The 19,436-nt window shown below is 44.1% G+C and overlaps 1 protein-coding gene across 7 annotated transcripts in view; it reads left to right on the top strand.

Moving 5' to 3' along the window:
- Window positions 1-12,456, top strand: part of USP28 (ubiquitin specific peptidase 28) — a 56,789-nt gene extending 44,333 nt beyond the window's left edge. For 5 of the 7 annotated variants that reach the window (XM_032357661.1, XM_032357663.1, XM_032357660.1 and 2 more), the window contains 11 exons: window positions 795-1,023; window positions 3,443-3,637; window positions 4,244-4,383; window positions 4,549-4,734; window positions 5,776-5,871; window positions 6,567-6,745; window positions 6,850-6,928; window positions 7,738-7,817; window positions 8,341-8,464; window positions 10,122-10,317; window positions 11,406-12,456. In XM_032357661.1, the coding sequence (XP_032213552.1) occupies window positions 795-1,023; window positions 3,443-3,637; window positions 4,244-4,383; window positions 4,549-4,734; window positions 5,776-5,871; window positions 6,567-6,745; window positions 6,850-6,928; window positions 7,738-7,817; window positions 8,341-8,464; window positions 10,122-10,317; window positions 11,406-11,581 (1,680 nt within the window). In that variant the 3' untranslated portion in view covers window positions 11,582-12,456. The remainder of the gene's footprint in view (window positions 1-794; window positions 1,024-3,442; window positions 3,638-4,243; window positions 4,384-4,548; window positions 4,735-5,775; window positions 5,872-6,566; window positions 6,746-6,849; window positions 6,929-7,737; window positions 7,818-8,340; window positions 8,465-10,121; window positions 10,318-11,405) is intronic. The other 2 variants (XM_032357665.1, XM_032357664.1) reach the window with 1 other exon arrangement.
- Window positions 12,457-19,436: the final 6,980 nt, after the last annotated feature.

The raw sequence follows: 19,436 nt of genomic DNA, 5'->3' as shown, positions 1-19,436 counted from the left end.
GGAAAAGATGCCGCCATCCTGAGCACAAGTGCCCACTGGCTTCTGTGTGCGTGGCAGGTAGTGGAGAACCCTGTCTGCTGCCAGGTCTTACGGAGGCACTGCAGGGACATGCCCTGTAAATCCTGGGTTTTCTCCTTCTGCTCTTCTGTATCATTTCAGAAATGTCCCCACCAGAAAAACCTGTCAATGTACTGATTGAATGCAGGTTGAAGATTCTCTGGCCGATTTGCCTTCTTATCGTCAGCACCTGCTTGGCACCTAAAGCTTTGCTCTGTTTTCTCCATATTGAAAAAAACAAATGCTTTTCAACCAACAAGTATGGAGTTAAAAGGGTCCTCGCCCCAGATAGGTGGATGGATCATTGGGCAGAAGAAATGTAGGGACCATATGACTGGTTCGTGATGAAATGTGCCAGCTTGAAATTTGGTATAGACCAAGAGAGTGCAGTACATGTTTCCCAACCTGAGTGGTGAAGGTGATTTCTAAATTTAGATAAACTGAGTTTGGACTTGGGGGGATAAATTGGTCTGCGTTATCTTTGACTTTAGATCTGTGACCTTAGGAAATTAAAGAGTCATCGAGTAGGTCAGGAATTGAAACATAATTGGTAGATTCCAGGACTGTGTTTCTGTTAGTTCACATTGAATCGTCAGGATGCTTCCCTTAGCCCCACACCAAGCACGTGTATAGTCAGTTTTCTTATTGGATGGTTGATGGTAAGTTTGGATATTAATGACCTAAAGCATCCTTTACTTTGCTTCATCTGACTCTGGACTGTGTCTTCTGCCCCACAGGTGCCTTATCGCCTGCACGCTGTTCTTGTTCATGAAGGGCAAGCCAACGCTGGACACTATTGGGCCTATATCTATAATCAACCCCGACAAGTCTGGCTCAAGTACAATGACATCTCTGTTACTGAGTCTTCCTGGGAAGAACTTGAGAGAGATTCTTACGGGGGCCTGAGGAACGTTAGTGCCTACTGTCTCATGTACATAAACGACCAGCTACCTCACTTCAGTGCAGGTAAAAATAGCCTGGTAGAAGCCCTCCTCACAGAAGGGAATGCTCTTATAGTTTTGTTTTTGGTTTTTTAGAATTTATTTATTTATTTGACAGAGAGAGATCACAAGTAGGCAGAGAGGCAGGCAGAGAGAGAGAGGAAGAAGCAGTCTCCCCGCCGAGCAGAGAGCCCGATGCGGGACTTGATCCCAGGACCCTGAGATCATGACCTGAGCCGAAGGCAGAGGCTTAACCCACTGAGCCACCCAGGCACCTGCTCTTACAGTTTTTAAGAAAAAATTTAGACTGTGGGGCACCTGGGTGGCTCAGTGGGTTGAGCCTCTGCCTTCGGCTCAGGTCATGATCCCAGGATCCTGGGATCAAGCCCCGCATCAGGCTCTCTGCTTGGTGGGGAGCCTGCTTCTCCCTCTCTCTCTGCCTGCCTTTCTGCCTACTTGTGATCTCTCTCTCTCTCTCTCTGTCAAATAAATAAATAAAATCTTAAAAAAATTAAACTAGAATTTGCTATAAAATAATAATGCATTTAAAAAATATAGTATAAAAGAGAATTTAAAAAAATAAGTTTGCATTCCTACTCCCCCATCTTGGACTTGGCATGTGTTCATTCTTAGGTTTCTTAGGGAGTATTCAGGAAATGTTCTGGGCAGATGCTAGATTTTATTTACTGATATGTGTCCTTGCCCCATTTTTTCCCCCAAATGGGATATTTTACTTTGCTATCCTACATCTTTTTCATGTGTATTAGCAATCTCTGTATTTTTATAAATAGAACCGGCTCCTTCTTTTTAACAGCTGCATCGTAATTCCATCGCATGGAATATGTATGTAATTTATTAAGCCAGCTTCCCATTGATAGACTTTTATGTTGGCGCGAGTTTGTTTTTTTTCCCCCTTTTTTAGTGAAATCCTCGTGCATAGGTTTTTGCACTCTTTGAGAATAGCTAAATTTTACGAGTGGCTTTGCCTGAACAATTTCATCCTTCTCATAATACTACTAATTCTCAGAGCAATTATCATTAGCATTTATATTGGAACTTTTCCTCTTTACTACAGGCTTTCAAATTTTATTTCTCTAATAACTTACAACCCTAAAAGACAGGGTGGGAATTTTTATTACCTACTATGTGCCGGCTGACGTGTTCCACGCGTTCACAGTCCTACAGCCAGGGAATGAATGGCAAACCCAAGATCCAGAGCCGGTTCTGACTCCAGATTCTATGTTGTCGTACATTTACCTTGTTCTCTCTTCCTTTCATGTTTTCTGGGAAAGGTCTGGTGGCCAGCATTTCACATCTGAGATCCTGGAAGGCTTTTTCTTATCCTATTCAAACTGTCCTGGGCTGAATAAGTACGGAAACACAGAAGGCATTTGGTCCAGGCAGTGCATTGTGTTTCTGATCTGCTGGTGTGGCTGGGGGACAGGGGATAGACAGAATGACCACTTAGCAGTAACTGAGCCTCCTAATTGCATCTTTGCAGCTCCAGAGCAGGGACAACTGCCTGTGGGAGTTGTACAAATGACCAGACTATTGTTGGTAGTCGATAGGAGCCTTGCATACCACACATATGCTTCATTTTTGCACTATAGAAACAGATAAATGGAAACTATCATTTGCTTAATGGAAAGACTAATTATAGGCACCCAGGAAATGGATGGCTTTTTCTACTGTAGACTTCTTATCTTGATTTAGTCATAGGCTTAGAATTAAAATTTAGGGGCACCTGCCTGGCTCAGTCGGGAGAGCATGCGACTCTTGATCTCAGGGTTGTGAGTTCAAGCCCCACGTTTGGTGTAGAGATAACAGAAATAAAATCTTAAAAAAAAAAATGAGATTCCACATGTCCGTGATATTCTTGCCATTTTTCATCCAGGCCTTTAATTATCCGCCAGGAATTATTTACCATCTAACTGTTGTATCACATTGCTTTCTGGTAGCACTCACTTGTGGGGGAACTGGAGGCAATATAAATGTCTTGGAATTCATCTCTAACCATCTGGGGATGGACATTCTTATCAGTAACAGTTGTAGTGGTTACATTGATAGAACTGTTCAGCTTGAAATTTCCGGATCTAATGATTTTTTTGTATTTCCAAATGTTCTGTCCGTTCTTGCTATCTTGCCAGTGGTTGGCCTCTATTCCGAATCCCTGCTTTCTGTTAATCAATTGTTGATTGATTGATTCATTCCTTCAGTAGGTATTCCTACTTGCTAATCCGCCAGGCACTGTTACTGGTGTGGTGTGACTGTTGGCTTTATGTCGTCCCTGCTTCTGACGGATTATGTATGTGCGTATTTTTCACATGGAGTAAGAAAATGGACAAAGCGTCTTACTTCCTTCTTTCTAGAGAGGACCTTCTGATTCCTTGTGACCTTTTGCTGGATGGCGCTGCCGTTCAACTCTGTCTCTGTTCTTGTCTCAGAGGCAGCCCCGAGCGAATCGGATCAGATGGTAGGAGAAGTGGATGCGCTGTCTGTTGAACTGAAGCATTACATCCAGGAGGATAACTGGAGGTTTGAGCAGGAAGTCGAGGAGTGGGAAGAAGAGCAGTCTTGCAAAATCCCTCAAATGGAATCCTCCAGCAGCTCAGCATCACAGGATTTCTCTCCATCCCCAGGTGCAGAGGTCGGAGGTGGGGGGCAGGGGGTCTCTGCGAGCCTGTGGTCTGGTAGGCTCCACCCTGCCCTTCCTGAGCCCAGCTCTGGGGCTTCAGCCCAGGGAGGGCCTGCCACAGTCTGCACGATGTCTAGTTCAGGCGTAGCTGGTGTTGCATGACCTGCAGAGGAACTTACGGCTTCAGGATGTCCTTTCTGATGAGCAGACATGTATCAGCAAAATGAGCTCCCTATATTTTCCCTTGGTTAGTTTTCACGGTTTCCCAGGCTGTAGGAGAAGCTGTGATAGGATGAATAAGTAGACTCTGTGAAAACTCTTCTCTAAGATAATCTTCCTAACAAAGGCCATTTGTGAGAAGGCTTCACTGACCTAAAACAACAGGACAGTCAGGAGCCCGTTAAACTTTCCGGAACCATCACTGCGTCCTTGATAAAGTGGACGTGTCTTTGAGTCACTCATTTCTGGAGAACGTCTGCACTGGATTCTGTTTTAAAAGTTCTTTAGAAGGGCTGTAGATGAAGCTTTGTGTCTGTCTTGCTTGCCTTTTGCAGTGTTCTAGAGGTTGTTTATCATCAGACACTAACCCCTCTGTCCCGTTCCTTATCAGAGCCTTCGGCAGCCTCCTCGCACGGAGCCCGCTGCTTGGCGTCGGAGCACGCGGTGATTGTCAAGGAGCAGACGGCGCAGGCCATTGCCAACACCGCGCAGGCCTATGAAAGGAGCGGCGTCGAGGCGGCACTGAATGAGGTGACCGGCGGGCCACCCCCATGCGGGTGGGCGGGAGGGGTGGGCTCGCAGCAGAGACCCCCAGTCTCTCACGTTTCCGTTACTCTGTGTCTCGGCTGCATTTAACCGGTCACTCTTTCTTTCTCCTGTTTTTTCTTACTCTCTCTCTCTATTCTACTGCCACAGCTTAAGGAAGCTGAACCCAAGAAGCCCATGCCCCCGGAAACAACCCTTGCAGAGCAGTCAGAGCAGCCCCCAAAGGCGAAGGACACAGAGTCTGCCGCCCCGCCTAGTTCTGAGGCGTCTGAAGTCGAGATCCCCAGTGTGGGGAGGATTCTGGTTAGAGCTGATGCAGATGGATATGATGAGGAGGTACAGAGACGAGTGCAGGACTCCGCCGTCTCTCCAGCCTTCTTTCCTTCCCACCTGACCCCATATGCTTGGCCAAGGTGTCTGGCAATAGTTAATATGGGAACAAATAATAAATAGGAGGGCCCGCCTGGTTTTGACCTCAGCTACGTCTTGTAAAAGCTCGCATGGTTCCCAGCGGATGCTGCCCCTGGTATCTGTCTGCCCAGGCGTATACTGATGGAGGCAGTGCAGGGTCTAGGTGGCTCAGAAACGTAGCACTTGGTTCCTTTCTTGGTATTATGAGGGGAAAAAAATGCCTTTTAAATTAGGAACCTCTGACTTTGGTAATATTAGTCCATTGTTTTTCCTCCAAATCTAAAATTCCCAGTTGTCTAGTGGGCCAAACAAATGAAAAGTTGCTTTTAATCCTAAAGCTGAAGTTGCTTTTAATCCTAAAACTTTCAGAAGCTGTGGGATCCCAAGTTACTTATGATCGGTCCCCTTTATGCTGGCACTGCACGAGACAGTCGTGAATCCTGTCCCGCAGGGTTCTGTTTCTTCCTGTGGGATTTTTTCTCCAGATCATTGAAAGGTTTTGACTTTATGAAGTCGTATTTGTATACCACCCAATTTCCAGATTGTTTTAAAAGTACCGATCATTTTAGTAAAACTCTGAAATAATTGTGTCCTAGGCAAGACAGCCAAATTACAGAACCCTGTCGCCTTTCTCACGGGGAACACTTCCTGGGAGAGCGATCATTTAACTTGATTCTTTAGCAGTGCCATTTATAAATATTCTCCGATGTCCCTCTTTATTTATCTGCTTACATTAGCGTTTGTAGGAATAGCTCTTCCCGGGCAGGGTCTGGCCGTGGTGCACAGGGACAGGGCTGTGGGGGGGGTGTGGGCACAGGTATGTGAGTCTGGGCTGGCGGCAGGTGCTGGTCCCGGGCTCACAGCCACTCTTCCCTTCAGCAGCCTGCCTGCCTTTCTTCCATTCAGTCTTCTCTTGAACTTTTTTCTCTCCTTTTTCTCTCTGTGTTTTGTGCCTTCTTGTGGTAGGTGATGCTGAGCCCCGCCATGCAAGGGGTCATCCTGGCCATAGCTAAAGCCCGTCAGACCTTTGACCGAGATGGGTCTGAAGCAGGGCTTATTAAGGTATCTCTTTTTAAAAATCTAATCCTTATACCACAGGTATCATAATAACAGGGACTTAATTTTATTAGATGGTAAGAAAAAAATGAGATGAAGAATGTTGTCCCTTAAAGTAACACCCAAAACTCTGTTGCCTGCCACCTAAGGGACAGGCCCTCTCATGGTACCGATAGCGCCTCCCCTCGATGCTAGCGCAGCGTTGGTGAGTTGTGCTGAACTAAGTTAGGCCCCACCTAGAGAGCTTGCTGTTGTCCTTAGGAAATATCTATTAATAAAACTGGGAAGGAGACATTGTCTTTATGGTTTGGGAGCCATAATACAAGAAAGTAGGCCATGCTTTTTAAGGCACCTCAATAAAATTTAAGGTGCTTGAATAAATTGCATTTATGTGCATTTTAAAAATTCCAGTCCTCAGGACTCAAGGATACTAATTAAAACTAAATATTTGTTTTTCTTAGAGCCTTATGAGAAAAACGAATTTCTCCCAAGTGTAGTACATCGTTGGCACCACAGGAGTTCTGTCCCTCATGGAATGTAAACAGCTTACGGATTCCGTGGTTGCCTCTGTGATTCCCCAGAATGAGTTTCTTGGAAGTCTCCTTGGAGTTATGAGAACCTCTGTAGCGCACAGGCATCTGGTTCTATGAGCAGAAGCCCTGAACATGCCCTGTTCTGATCACCAGTCTTGCCCTTCCCAGGCATTCCATGAAGAATACTCCAGGCTCTACCAGCTTGCCAAAGAGACGCCCACTGCTCACAGCGACCCTCGGCTCCAGCACGTGCTGGTCTACTTTTTCCAAAATGAAGCGCCCAAAAGAGTAGTAGAACGGACCCTCCTGGAGCAGTTTGCAGATAAGAATCTTAGCTACGATGAAAGGTGAGACGCATCACCCACCGCTTCTGGGTTGGGCCCAGTGACCGGCTCTGACAGGGAGGTGGCGCCCTGCCCTGCTCACAGCTTCTGACCCTTGTGCCACACAGATCCATCAGCATCATGAAGGTGGCGCAAGCTAAACTGAAGGAGATTGGTCCCGACGACATGAATATGGAAGAGTACAAGGTGAAGTCTTTTCTTTAAGTCTGCAAAACAAAAACATGAATTCTTGAGGCCAGACTAACAATTTCACGTCATCACAGACTGCCTTGCCCCCACAACCCCCCAAAAAACAACTGGGTGAGAAGAGGTAAATGATGTTTTCTGACCCTCAGAATAACCAGTTTCTTTGTCCATTCTTCCGTTAGAATAAATTAATCCTTTATTTCCTTTTAATACCTACTTTAGCCTCGGATCTAGGAAATCAAATTCTTGATTTGTGGTTTTGGTTTGTTTTAAAATAATATCTTCTGAATAATTCTATATTTGAAGTGAAATTTCCATGCATTAAAATGTGTGGAAAAATACAAATTTCCCAAAAAAGCCTTGTGTTACGAGTAACACAGTGCTCTGTGACACCTCGGGGTACCCCAGCACCTGCCGAGCTGAGGGCTATTGTAGGCGATTGGAACAGCCTTGTCCATCTGAGTTCCCTGCTTGCACATGTTCTTGTGAGACCGTGACAGGCATCTGTTCAGACCAGAGCTGCAGGACTTTGACAGGGTGACAGGGTTACTGGAAATTAACATGATATATTCTAAAGCTCACGTGAAGTAAACATTTCTGTTTCTCAGAGGAAGTAACAGGTCCCTGAAAATGAAGGTCAGCGGTGGGCTTACATCGTGAATGGTCAATACATCATTATCGAAAAGCTTTCGTGTTTGTGGTTTCCGTGCTCAATAAGCATTTGTATGGCACGTAACACTGACCACAGTGGCAAGTGAGGGAATCGTTTATGGTGACCATAGTTGCTAATGGCATTCATTCCTTTTCAGAAGTGGCATGAAGATTATAGTTTATTTCGAAAGGTGTCTGTGTATCTCCTCACAGGCCTGGAACTCTACCAAAAAGGAAAGTATGTGGGCCTTTTACGTCTCTTGGATTATTGGTCAGGGCGCTGTTAACAGATCCCCAGCTGGGAGTACTGAGAACCATAGCCGTGTCTCCCCTCCCTTGCCTCATGCACCAGGGCACCTCTCCTTTTCCCGCTGTTTCACTAAGCATCACACGTGGTTTTTCATCCTTCACGTAGTGATGGATATGGTGGTAAAGATACGTAATGGCCAGATTTTCCTTTTGAATAATGAAGATGAACCCAGAAAATGAATTTTAGAGTCACATCGGACCTTAGTAAACATGCAGTCCCCTTCTTTAGAGTTGAGGAAAACGGAAGTGCAGGAAGTTTCATGAAGCACTTTGGGTTTCTTGACCAGTTTGCAGAAGAGCCGAGAGTGGCCGCCATCTTTGGCTCTCAGGCTTTTCCCAGCGTACCGCGCTGCCTCTGTCCTTGGGGGCTTCCATTAACTGCCACCTTGTAAATATTTGCCCTTGGGGGGACAGAGAGGTCAATGCCCTCAATTGATATGCCGTTTTCTCAGGTACCAGGAGGCGCTCTCCTACCTGGTCTATGCGTATCAGAGCAACGCCGCTCTCCTGATGAAGGGGCCTCGCCGCGGGGTGAAGGAGTCAGTCATCGCTTTATACCGAAGAAAATGCCTTCTGGTATGTATTGTCAGTAGAACCTGACAATTTTTTTTTTTTTTAAGATTTTCTTTCTTTACCTGACAGAGAGAGAGAGATCACAAGCAGGCAAAGCAGCAGGCAGAGAGAAGGGGGGGAAGCAGGCCCCCAGCTGAGCAGAGAGCCTGATGTGGGGCTCGATACCAGGACCCTGAGATCATGACCTGAGCTGAAGGCAGAGGCTCAACCCACTGAGCCACCCAGGCGCCCCGCGATTTGTATTAGTTTATTGTCTTCACCTCTGTTCCTTGAAGCCACAAAGAAATACAACTTAAAAAATAGAATAATCTTCAATAACTTTTAGATTTTTCTCAACTCTTCAGAGTAGTCGTACATTGAAACAGATGATTTTAAGTTACTTAAATGAATATCAGTCTTCTTCGACCCCTGGTTGAAGTTAGGGTGAGAATCAGTTTGTGTTTTCCTTTTCCTGGGCCCTTCTCGGACATCTGCAATACGGTGTGTATCATCACATCGCTGCTCTACCGCATCGTGAGCTCGTTGAGCACAGACCCTGTTCTTTGGCTGTTTTCTCTGTAACTGGCACATCGTAAGCATGCAACGGATATGTGTTGAAGGAATGCAGTGTTTTTTCTGTGTTCTATGCAGTGTTCCCTGCTAAGCTACTAGATGAGAATTTGAGTAGCTCCTGAGATATTTCATTGTTTTTTTAAATGGTATAAACCCTAAGAACTGGTTCTGCTGTTCTGTTACTATCACTGTCGCACAGCACTGGAGGTCTGGCCTGGCCTCACTTGCATTTGGCGGTCACGGGGAATGGCAGACCTATATTCCGTCAGTCTAGCAGATGGGTTATACATGTGCTGGTCCTTCAGAGAACTACAGCGCGCTGGCTGGCCCTTAGCCTGTGAGCCGCCCTGGGCCTCCCTGCTGCCTGGCAGGATTGCCTGTCCTGGGAAGAGTGCAGCCAGCATTTCTGCCCCTGCCTTGCTACTACCAAATGGAGGAGGTTAAGTCATGACATTCATTCATCTCAAGGGCTTCCTTTTCTGACGTGTATGTTGAGTTCTGTATCAGTTCTAGGGTGTGGCAGGACATTTTGAAGCTGGAAAAAGGGTCTGGTAGATTTGATGGATCTGAACTTTATTATGCTTTAAATCCCCAAGTACAGATTATGTCCGGAATGTCCTGCTCATCAGTGGTAATAGTGATTGAGGTTCTTCCCATCACTGGCTCACAATCCCTAGTGTGCCTGTGAGTCCCTCAGGGAGCTCTCTGTGGCGCCGCTCCCCAGACTCTCGGACCAGAGGCTGGGGAGGGGCCTGGGCACCAGCGTGTGCTCTGCAGGTGTTTCCGAGCTCAGTGGAGATTGGCAGCTATTGAATAAAGCCTTATAGTAGAAGCAAGTGGTAGGCGAGACCTTGACTTGGAAGTTTGGGTAAGTGGGTCACGAACTTTGCTGCATTAGAATCACCTCGGGAGCTTTTTTAAAAAATCCCAGTGTCCTGGTCACCTGCTCGCCAATCAAATCAGCATGTCTGGGGTGGGGCGTCCGTAGTCTGTGGCGATTCCCAGGCAGTATGCAGTAAAGTTTGGGAACCACTTGTTTAGGCTCTTCTAAAATAGGTATTTATCTTTTTCAGAATGTTTTTCCCCCCACTCTGCTTTTTCCCTGTAGGAGCTGAACGCCAAAGCAGCTTCTCTCTTTGAAACAAACGACGACCATTCTGTAACGGAGGGCATTAATGTGATGAATGAATTGATCATTCCCTGCATTCACCTTATCATTAATAACGACATCTCCAAGGATGACCTACATGCCATCGAGGTCATGAGAAACCACTGGTGCTCTTACCTCGGGCAAGACATCGCTGGTAGGTTGCGGTTGGCACTTGTGATGATTTATGTGGCTCTTCAGACTTTTAGAAATAACGGTGTTTTCACTCTGGCACTGGATCTCAAACCTTTTTGAAGGCTTATTGATGTGTGTCAGTGAGTTAAGAGTGGCTCTGCTCTAGTGAAACAAGGGGTAGGATCCTGGACCTCAGTCCCTCTCAGCTTCTCCTTACCTCCCCCTGGCTGCTGAAACACCCCCATAGACAGTCTGCAAGCCTGTTTGATAAAATGATTCCTCTTCGGGGATGTCACACCTTCTGCCAGAATCGAAACTCTGTAGCTTAGAAATCAAAATCTATTTATGTAACTTGATGACTTGGTGGGGCCATAACTAAATTTTCCAGTGACTTGAAGTTGCAAGACAGAGCGTGGTTACTAACTACGAAGCCCTCAAGGTTCATAAAATGAGAAATGGAATGGCCTAGCTTGTCCAAAGCATTTTGGAGAGGGAGCCTAAAACTAGTCATTTTTAGGTGAGTTCTGGTAGCCTTAGAAAGTTGGTCTGTGTTCTAATATGAAGCCTCTTTGTCCGTTCCTCACTGACGTAATGATATTGTATTGACTTCTTGAGTATTTGTGTTTATAATATTGAGTGGAAAATTCTATGATTAGTAGTTAGGAATTTCTATTTAATGTCTTCAGTTTTCCTTTAGACTCTCTGTGACACGTAGCTTTACTTACAGCGCCATGCGTATGCACCTGTGTTTTAATCATTGAAAGGAGATGACACCATTATATTTATGGCATAGAGTATCTTATCTACTTTCTCAAGTTTTAAAAGGATGGATTAGAAGGCCTGTCAGTGAAATGAATATTTAGTCTTTTCCTGCTACACATCACATGGTTTAAAGCAGTGACCTAACGCTTTGGTATATCTGGCAAGTAGTCTTTACTCCTGGTTTGAAGCGAAGGAATCATTTGTTGTTAGCTGGCCAGCATGATGCTTTGACCTTTGAGGTTGGGGAATGAATGGGCTCTAGGGAAGACCTTCTGGCTGCAGACTTAGCTGGTTTTTACTCAGAGACCTGCTTCGCTGTGTACATAACGATCCCTTTTCCCTCCACAGAAAATCTACAGCTGTGCTTAGGAGAGTTTCTACCCAGGCTTCTGGATCCTTCTGCAGAAATCATTGTCTTGAAGGAGCCTCCGACCATTCGACCCAATTCTCCCTATGACCTTTGTAGCCGATTTGCAGCTGTCATGGAGTCAATTCAGGGGGTTTCAACTGTAACAGTGAAATAAGCCCCCTCGGGGTCAAGACCCAGTTTGGTTTGCGGCGGCCTGTTGCACAGAAGTCTGTTGTCACAGTGTTTCCCCTGGGGGAGGGATTAGGCGGGAAAGTAAGATTCAGACCCAGACCCCAGCCATGCTCTGCGTGTAAAGAAGGATTGAAAATAAAATTGCACTTTTTAGGTAAAGAATCAGAAAAGCAATTTCACTAAAAAAACACAAGAACCGTTGTATATTAAGGTATTGAATTATGTCAGAAGACCTGAAATGCCTCCTGAGCCTGCAAGCGTGCTTGGGCTTCGGTAAGCCTCTTGCCACTTTTAAAATTATCCCGAGGCATAAATATTTTTGACAGTGGAATAGAAGGGTGATCGTCAGAACCTGAACCCGATGAACAGCTACTAGTTATTTTATCAAACACAGGTGACATCTGAAAGTTCTTAACGGCAAGAGATGAGAAGTCTCTGCCTGTCTCTTGACAGGAGATGGCAGTGGGTTGCTGATGAACTGCCAGCCTCACATGTGGGTAGAAACACAGGGGCGCGTGGCAGCAGGATGCTGCAAAGTCAAAAGAAAGCTGCCTTTCCCCTCCTCTCTCTCTCTCTTATTTTATATTTCTCAATAAACCAGAAAACCTCACACTCAGTCCCGAGTGAAAGAAAGCAAAGCACTAAGGACAGTAGACGCAACGGCGTGGTGAAACGTGATCGAGACAGGAGAGCGCTGTGAGCGTTGGTCCCCATTTCAGTGAAATCTCCTAGTGTCCAAAAATTGTCAACAACAGATGTCTAAGGCTGCTGCTGGCCCGAAAGAACATTTGGATGCCCCTCCCCCTCCCCCACCCCCGTTTTTGCTTTGAAAAGATAAGGGCTGTGGGTTTGTAAAAAGAAAGAAAAGTATCTATATATATGTATATGTAGAGAGAAAACTATCCCCAACTGACCATTTTTAAAAGGCTCCAGATTGGATATTGTGTTTTAACCAAATTTTAACATGAATGAGGGAAGAGCTGGTAGGAAGAACACTTGATACAACTATGCAGATTTTATAAATGTGCAATAAAAGTATTTGTTGTACCTTTGGTGTGTGCTATGGCCTTCATTTAAACATACTTCCGGAACTAGGCGGACTCCGTAAGCATTTTAAAGAAGTTTTACTTCTGTAGAAGAGAAAAGCAGAGGAAAGTGTTCAGAATCTTGATGGGGGAGAGTGACTCTTGGGCAGCACCTAGTGGTGGCTGGTGTCTTCCCTCCCATTTGCCAGTTGGAATGCTTGTAAGTCTATCTACTGTTTAATTTATAGAATTTGTTTTTTTTTAAGATTTCATCTATTTATTTGACACAGAGAGAACTCAAGCAGGGGGAGCAGCAGGCAGAGGGAGAGGGAGAAGCAGGCTCCCCGCTGAGCAGAGAGCCCGATGCGGGGCTCCATCCCAGGACCCTGAGATCATGACCTGAGCCGGAGGCAGACACTCAACCACTCAACCGACTGAGCCACACAGACGCCCCTGTAATTTGTAGAATTTAGGAGAGAAAAAAGTTATTCTCTTAAGGTGGACTTTCTTACGTTTTGACTAATTTGTGGTGGGCCATCTTTTACAGAATTTCAAAAGTGCTTTTGCGTTTTAGAGCTCACTGCAGAGATAATTGTCTCATGGGAAATTGATCAGTTTTCTTACTTTTGATTTGATTTGCTACTTAAGCTTCGAGTACCACCATTTGCTCTTCCCTTTCTCATCTCTGTCATGACTGAGTGCTGTGCACAGTTAAATTGTTTGGCTTCATGTAGGAGTCCTGCGATGCTGGTGGGGACTGGTTTGTCCAAGGTCCTAGATGTTTTAAGGAGCAGAGCCAGGATGCTAAGTCTTGGTAGTTGGCATTCATGGCCTTTTAACAACTGCTCAGCTGCTCTCAGTAGCCAGGAAGAATATTTTGCTCGGCTGCCTGGGTGGCTCAGTTGGTTGGGCGACTGCCTTTGGCTCGGGTCATGGTCCCAGGGTCCTGGGATCAAGTTCCACATCGGGCTCACAGCTCCGTGGGGAGTCTACTTCTCCCTCTGACCTTCTCCCCTCTCTCTTATTGCTCTCATGCTCTCTCTCATTCTCTCTTGCTCACTCAAATAAATAAATAAAATCTTTTGCTCTGTACCTTCGCACATTTGCTACTTCCTGGTCAGCTGTTGGGAATCTATAGTTGACCAAGAAAGGAACAGATGGCCATTTGTATGTGTGGTTTGGGCACTTCAGACCCGCAGGAGGAGTGCTGAGGAGTCCTTTCTCCTCACATCTGCTGGCTGCTTTAGGGACAGCCTGGTTTCTTAAGGAGTCCACAAACTGCCTCAGGGTAAGCAGGGTTTTTACATGTTTGAAGGATCACCAAAAAGGATGAGGGCCAGGTGGAGTTGGGGGGGGGGGTGTGGGGAAGAAACCTACCAGACTCTTAACCTAAAATGTTTCAAGGGTTTATCAGGACACTTGACCTCAGTGTAAATTCCCTTGACACGGGGGTTAGACTTCCTGTGGCTTGCTGGAATCACAACCTGCTTCTGTTTGGATTTGTTAGCTCCTCTAAGAACTCCAAGCTGTATAAACTCGTTTTTACCCTCCCTGCCTCAAGAAAGAATTGTGAGAGGAAAGACACAACAGTTTCACAAAATGAATGAACCGGAGGCAAGACCTGAGGAAGGCTGATGAAACAGAGCTGGGATCGAAGGAGAGATTCACGGGAGCAGAGTTTAGCCATTTTCATTGCTTGGTTTATGCTCTTTCTTTGTATGACTATACCTTACAATGTATTCTGCTAGCTGTCATTTGAATTCTTTCCAGTTTTTTGTCTACTACCCATAATGCTGCTAGGAGTATTCATGTGCATGTGTTTCAACGCCCACACGAAGGCATTTCTGTCATGGAACTGTGAGCAGGATTGCTGGGTCATACGGTGTATGGGTCATAGGAATAGAGGGCTGTGTCTTTACTAGGCACTGCCGCATGGTTTCCCAAAGCAGTTATACCAACTGAGACTGCCTGCCACCCCCCGGCAGTTAACAAGTTCCAGTTGCTTCGTATCCTTGTCAAGATTTGGTTTTGTCAGTATTTTAAATTTTAGCCATTATGACCATGTGATGTTCCTTTAATTTGAACTTGCACACTAACAATGCTGAGCATCTCTTTATATGCTTATTGCTTGGGCTATTCTCTTTTGTGAAATACCTAGTTAAGTCTTTTGCCAGCCTTTTTGTTGGATTTACTATCTTGCTATATACTGATTTGTAGGAGTTTTTTAAAAAAAAGAGCCAGTTATGGAAATTTTTAAGTTATATGTATTGCATAGATCTTCTCACACTCTGGGTTTTCGCTCCTGGTGGCTTGATGAAAACAGTTTTTTAATGTTAGTGTAGTCCAATCTACCTATTCTTCTAATCATTATCCAAGGTCATGAAGACATTCTGTGTTATCTCCCAGAAGTTTTGCTTTTTGACCCTTCCCGGTTAGCTGATGGACCCAGCACCATCTACTGTCTTTTTCCCAGTGCTGTGCCTTTGTCATAAATCAAGTGTCTCTGTAGGGGTATCCTTCTGGGCCCTTTTGTTGGTTCCATTAGTATGTTTGGCTGGTTTTACCAACATCACAATGTCTTAATTTGTGTAGCTTTTTATCAGTCTTGATTTCCAGTACAATAAATCTTCCAGTTTTGAACTGAAGTCAAGTTCAAATCAAGATGAAGTCAAGATCGTCTTGTCTATTATTAATCAAAATTTCGCCATATAAATTTTGGATCAGTTTGTCAGTTTCCAGGATTTTGGTTAGGTTTGCAGTGACTATAGATAATTTGGAGAGAATTGACATCTTCTAATCGAGGAACACAATATATCCTGTGTATGTAGTTTTTCTTAAATTTCTGTATTAAGTTCTTCCATATCTTTCATAAATCAATTCCTAGATCTTTGATGTTTTTCAAGCGATTGTAAATGTTGTCATTTTTGGAATTACATTTTTAATTGCTTATTGCTGGTATCTAGAAACAATGTCCCCTAATATCAGGGGGGAAGGTTTTCAACATTTCACAATTAAGTATGCTGTAGGCTTTTTATAAATTCCATTTGTTATATAATAAAGATTCCTTCTATTCTTGTTTTGCAAAGAGTTTTTTTAAAAATTATGAGTGGATGTTGAAATTTATCAAATGCTTTTTTGTACCTATTAGAATGATTACATGTGTCTTCTCTTTTTTCTGTTCATGTGTAACATTTATTAATTTTAAATGTTAAACCAACCATGTGTTGCCAAAATACACTGATCATGATATTTTTATATGTACATGGAATTTTTCTTATTTTTAGGATTTTTGCATGTATATTTATAAGGGAGATTGGCCTTTTCTTATTTTGTCCTTGTGAAGATTTTAGTATTAAGGTTTTTCTCGTCTTAGTGAATGAATTAGGAAATAGTCTCTCATTTTCTTTGCTCTGAAAGAGTTTGGATAAGATAAGATTATTTCTTCCTTAATGTCTTTGTTTTTGACATCATCTGAGCTTAGAATTGTGTGTTTTGTAGGCATGTTTTTCATTATGGATGCAGTTTCTTTCATATATACAACATTTTCATATTTGGGGGGGTTACGTATGTGAATTTTGGAAATTATTATAAATTTTTCCATTTCATCTAAAATTTAAATTTTACTGGCAGAAAGTTCATAACACCTCATTATTTTTCTTTTTCTTCTTTTTTTTTTAAATGACCATAGGATCTGTGATTTCTCATGATACCTCTTTTTCTTACTGATGCTGGGTGACATGTATCTTTTTTCTGGTTAGTATTATCAGGGGTTTACTAGTCTTTTCAAAGAATTGTATTTTGCTTTTGTATCTCTTTTGTAAGACTTTGTAGGTTTCTTTTCCTGCCCCCTTTTTAAAAAAGATTTAATTTATTTATTTGACAGGAAGAGAGACCGTGAGAGAGGGAACACAAGCAGGGGGAGTGGGAGAGGGAGAAGCAGGCTTCCCGCTGAGCAGGAAGCCCGACAAGGGGCTCCGTTCCAGGACCCTGGGATCATGACCTGAGTGGAAGGCAGACGCTTAATGACTGAGCCACCCAGGCACCCCTCTTTTCCTGCTTTTTTTTAACCCAAAGCTCTTCAGCAGTGGTTCTTTTTTTTTTTTTTTTTTAAAGACTTTATTTATTTATTTGACAGAGAGAAATCACAAGTAGATGGAGAGGCAGGCAGAGAGAGAGAGAGAGGGAAGCAGGCTCCCTGCCAAGCAGAGAGCCCGATGCAGGACTCGATCCCAGGACTCTGAGATCATGACCTGAGCCGAAGGCAGCGGCTTAACCCACTGAGCCACCCAGGCGCCCATTCAGCAGTGGTTCTTAACCTTGGCTGCCAATCCAGAGTCAGTTGTGTCACTTAAAGAAAAATAAAAAAGACGGCCACTGGCTTCAACCCTGCAGATACTGACTTGTTAGATCTGGGCTGGGCCCCTGTTGTTCACACTTAGAAGGCATTGCAGGTGATTTTGAGGTAAGTCACAGCTGAGAGGTAGTCAAGCTAGTCCTCCAAAGAACTTCTGTGTCTGCTAAGAAAGTGGCTTTTACACAACAAACCCGAATTCTTTGGGTTCACAAAAAGTCTGTAGAACCTCCTTCAGGGAGACTTTAGAGGCCGCCATTCTTCTTGAACTACTATATATTTGCATTCCTCGTGCTGCACTTGGCTGATAGAGCTATAGAAAAATGTATTTCTGTATAATTTGCCTTTAATTCATATAAAAACATCAGTTCCTTAAAGTTTGTACAAGCTGAACTTCTCGGCTGTTTGTCATTTTTTTTAAAAGATTTTATTTATTTATTTGACAGAGAGAGATCACAAGTAGGCAGAGAGGCAGGCAGAGAGGAAAGCAGAGTCCCTGCTGAGCAGAGAGCCCAATATGGGGCTCAATCCCAGGACCCTGAGATCATGATCCAAGCTGAAGGCAGAGGCTTAACCCACTGAGCCACCAAGGCACCCCTCGGCTGCTTGTTATTACATTACTTTCCTCTGAAACTTGACAAAAATTATCCACTTTCTTTCTAAGCTATTGAGCAATAAACTGACCTATTAATCTACTGCAAGTCGGAGTAGAACTGACTTAAGGGAGATTTTTCAGGACATTTCCATGTCTTCCTCCTTGTAACTGTCTTGCTTGTTGGTTCACCTGTGAGGTTGTTGACTAATTATGAAGCCCCCTCAACCTCCTATTGACCTCTTACAGACAGGTGAATGGGTCCTATAAGACACAGACCTAGTCTCTTCCCTTCTCAAAATAAGATCAGCTTTGATACCACGTTCCCATGACACCAGGAGGATGAGAAATTGTGATAATAAGCAATGAACAGGAATATTAGTTTGAGTAGAAGGAGGGGAGATTCCTTCTGTAGAATGTAGGGGACTTGGGGTTGACATGCTAGGACAGAAGTGGTGCCCAGGAGTTGCCAGTACTGAGCTTTGAAAATTAAGTATGTGCTAGTCCTAGTGTTAACATTCATGGAAGGATGGCCAGTGTTCTGTCTAGAGTCCTGATGGTAGACTAGAGGTAGTGTTGCATGCCAGAGTTGATCTTCCCAATTTAGCATTCAGATGTCAACAGTAAGGGCAGATAACCCAGTGATGACCTGAAAGTGGCCCGCTCGCTCATTCACTAAGTCATCTTGACTGTCCCTGCTTAAGGAATAGCCACAAGATGAACAGGTCCCCATCTTGACTGACTTATAAATCACTGCTGAACCAATATCTCTTGTAAGAAGAAATGGACCCTCAACTTTATGGTCAACTAATCTTTGACAAAGCAGGAAAGACTATCCAATGGAAAAAGGACAGCTTCAATAAATGGTGTTGGGAATATTGGACAGCTACATACAGAAGAATGAAACTGGGGGCACCTATTTGCCTTTGACTCAGGTCATGATCCCAGAGTCCTGGGATTGAGCCCCACATTGGGCTCCCTGCTCAGCGGGAGGCCTGCTTCTCCCTCTCCCATTCCCCCTCTCTCGTCTTGTGTTCCCTCTCTCGCCTCTCTCTCTCTGTCAAATAAATTTAAAAATATTAAAAAAAAAAAAGAAGAATGAAACTGGACCATTTCCTTATACCAGACACAAAAATAGACCCAGAATGGATGAAAGACCCAAATCTGAAACAGAAATCCATCAAAATCCTAGAGGAAAACATAGGCAACAACCTCTTCCATCTCAGCTACAACAACTTTTTGCTAGGCACGTCTACAAGGGAAGGGAAACAAAAACAAAAATGAATTATTGGGACTTCATCAAGCTGAAAAGCTTCGCAAAGCAAAGGAAACAGTCAACAAAACTAAAAGACAACCTAAGGAATGGGAGAAGATATTTGCAAATGACATATCAGATAAAGGGCTAGTATACAAGATCTATAAAGACCTTAGCAAACTCTATACCCAGCAAATAATCCAGTCAAGAAATGGACAGAAGGCCTGAACAGACATTTCTCCAAAGAAGACATATAAATGGCCAAGAGACATTAAAAAAAAAAAAATGCTCCACATCACTTGGCATCAAGGAAATACAAATCAAAACCACAAGGAGATATCACCTCACTCCAGTCAGAATGGCTAAAATTACCAAGTCAGGAAACAGGGAAGCAAGGATGCGGAGAAAGGGAAACCCTCCTACACTGTTGGTGGGAATGCAAGCTGGTGCAGCCACTCTGGAAAACAGCATGGAGGTTCCTCAAAAAGTTGAAAATAGAGCTACCCTACAACCCAGCAAAGGCACTACTGGGTATTTACCCCAAAGATACAAATGTAGTGATCCAAAGGGGCATGTGCCACTCAATGTTCATAGCAGCAATGTCCACAATAGTCA

This window comes from Mustela erminea, chromosome 9, assembly GCF_009829155.1.
Source record: "Mustela erminea isolate mMusErm1 chromosome 9, mMusErm1.Pri, whole genome shotgun sequence".
In the NCBI taxonomy this organism is placed as follows: Eukaryota; Metazoa; Chordata; class Mammalia; order Carnivora; family Mustelidae; genus Mustela; species Mustela erminea.
This window is presented reverse-complemented; position numbering and strand designations above follow the sequence as displayed.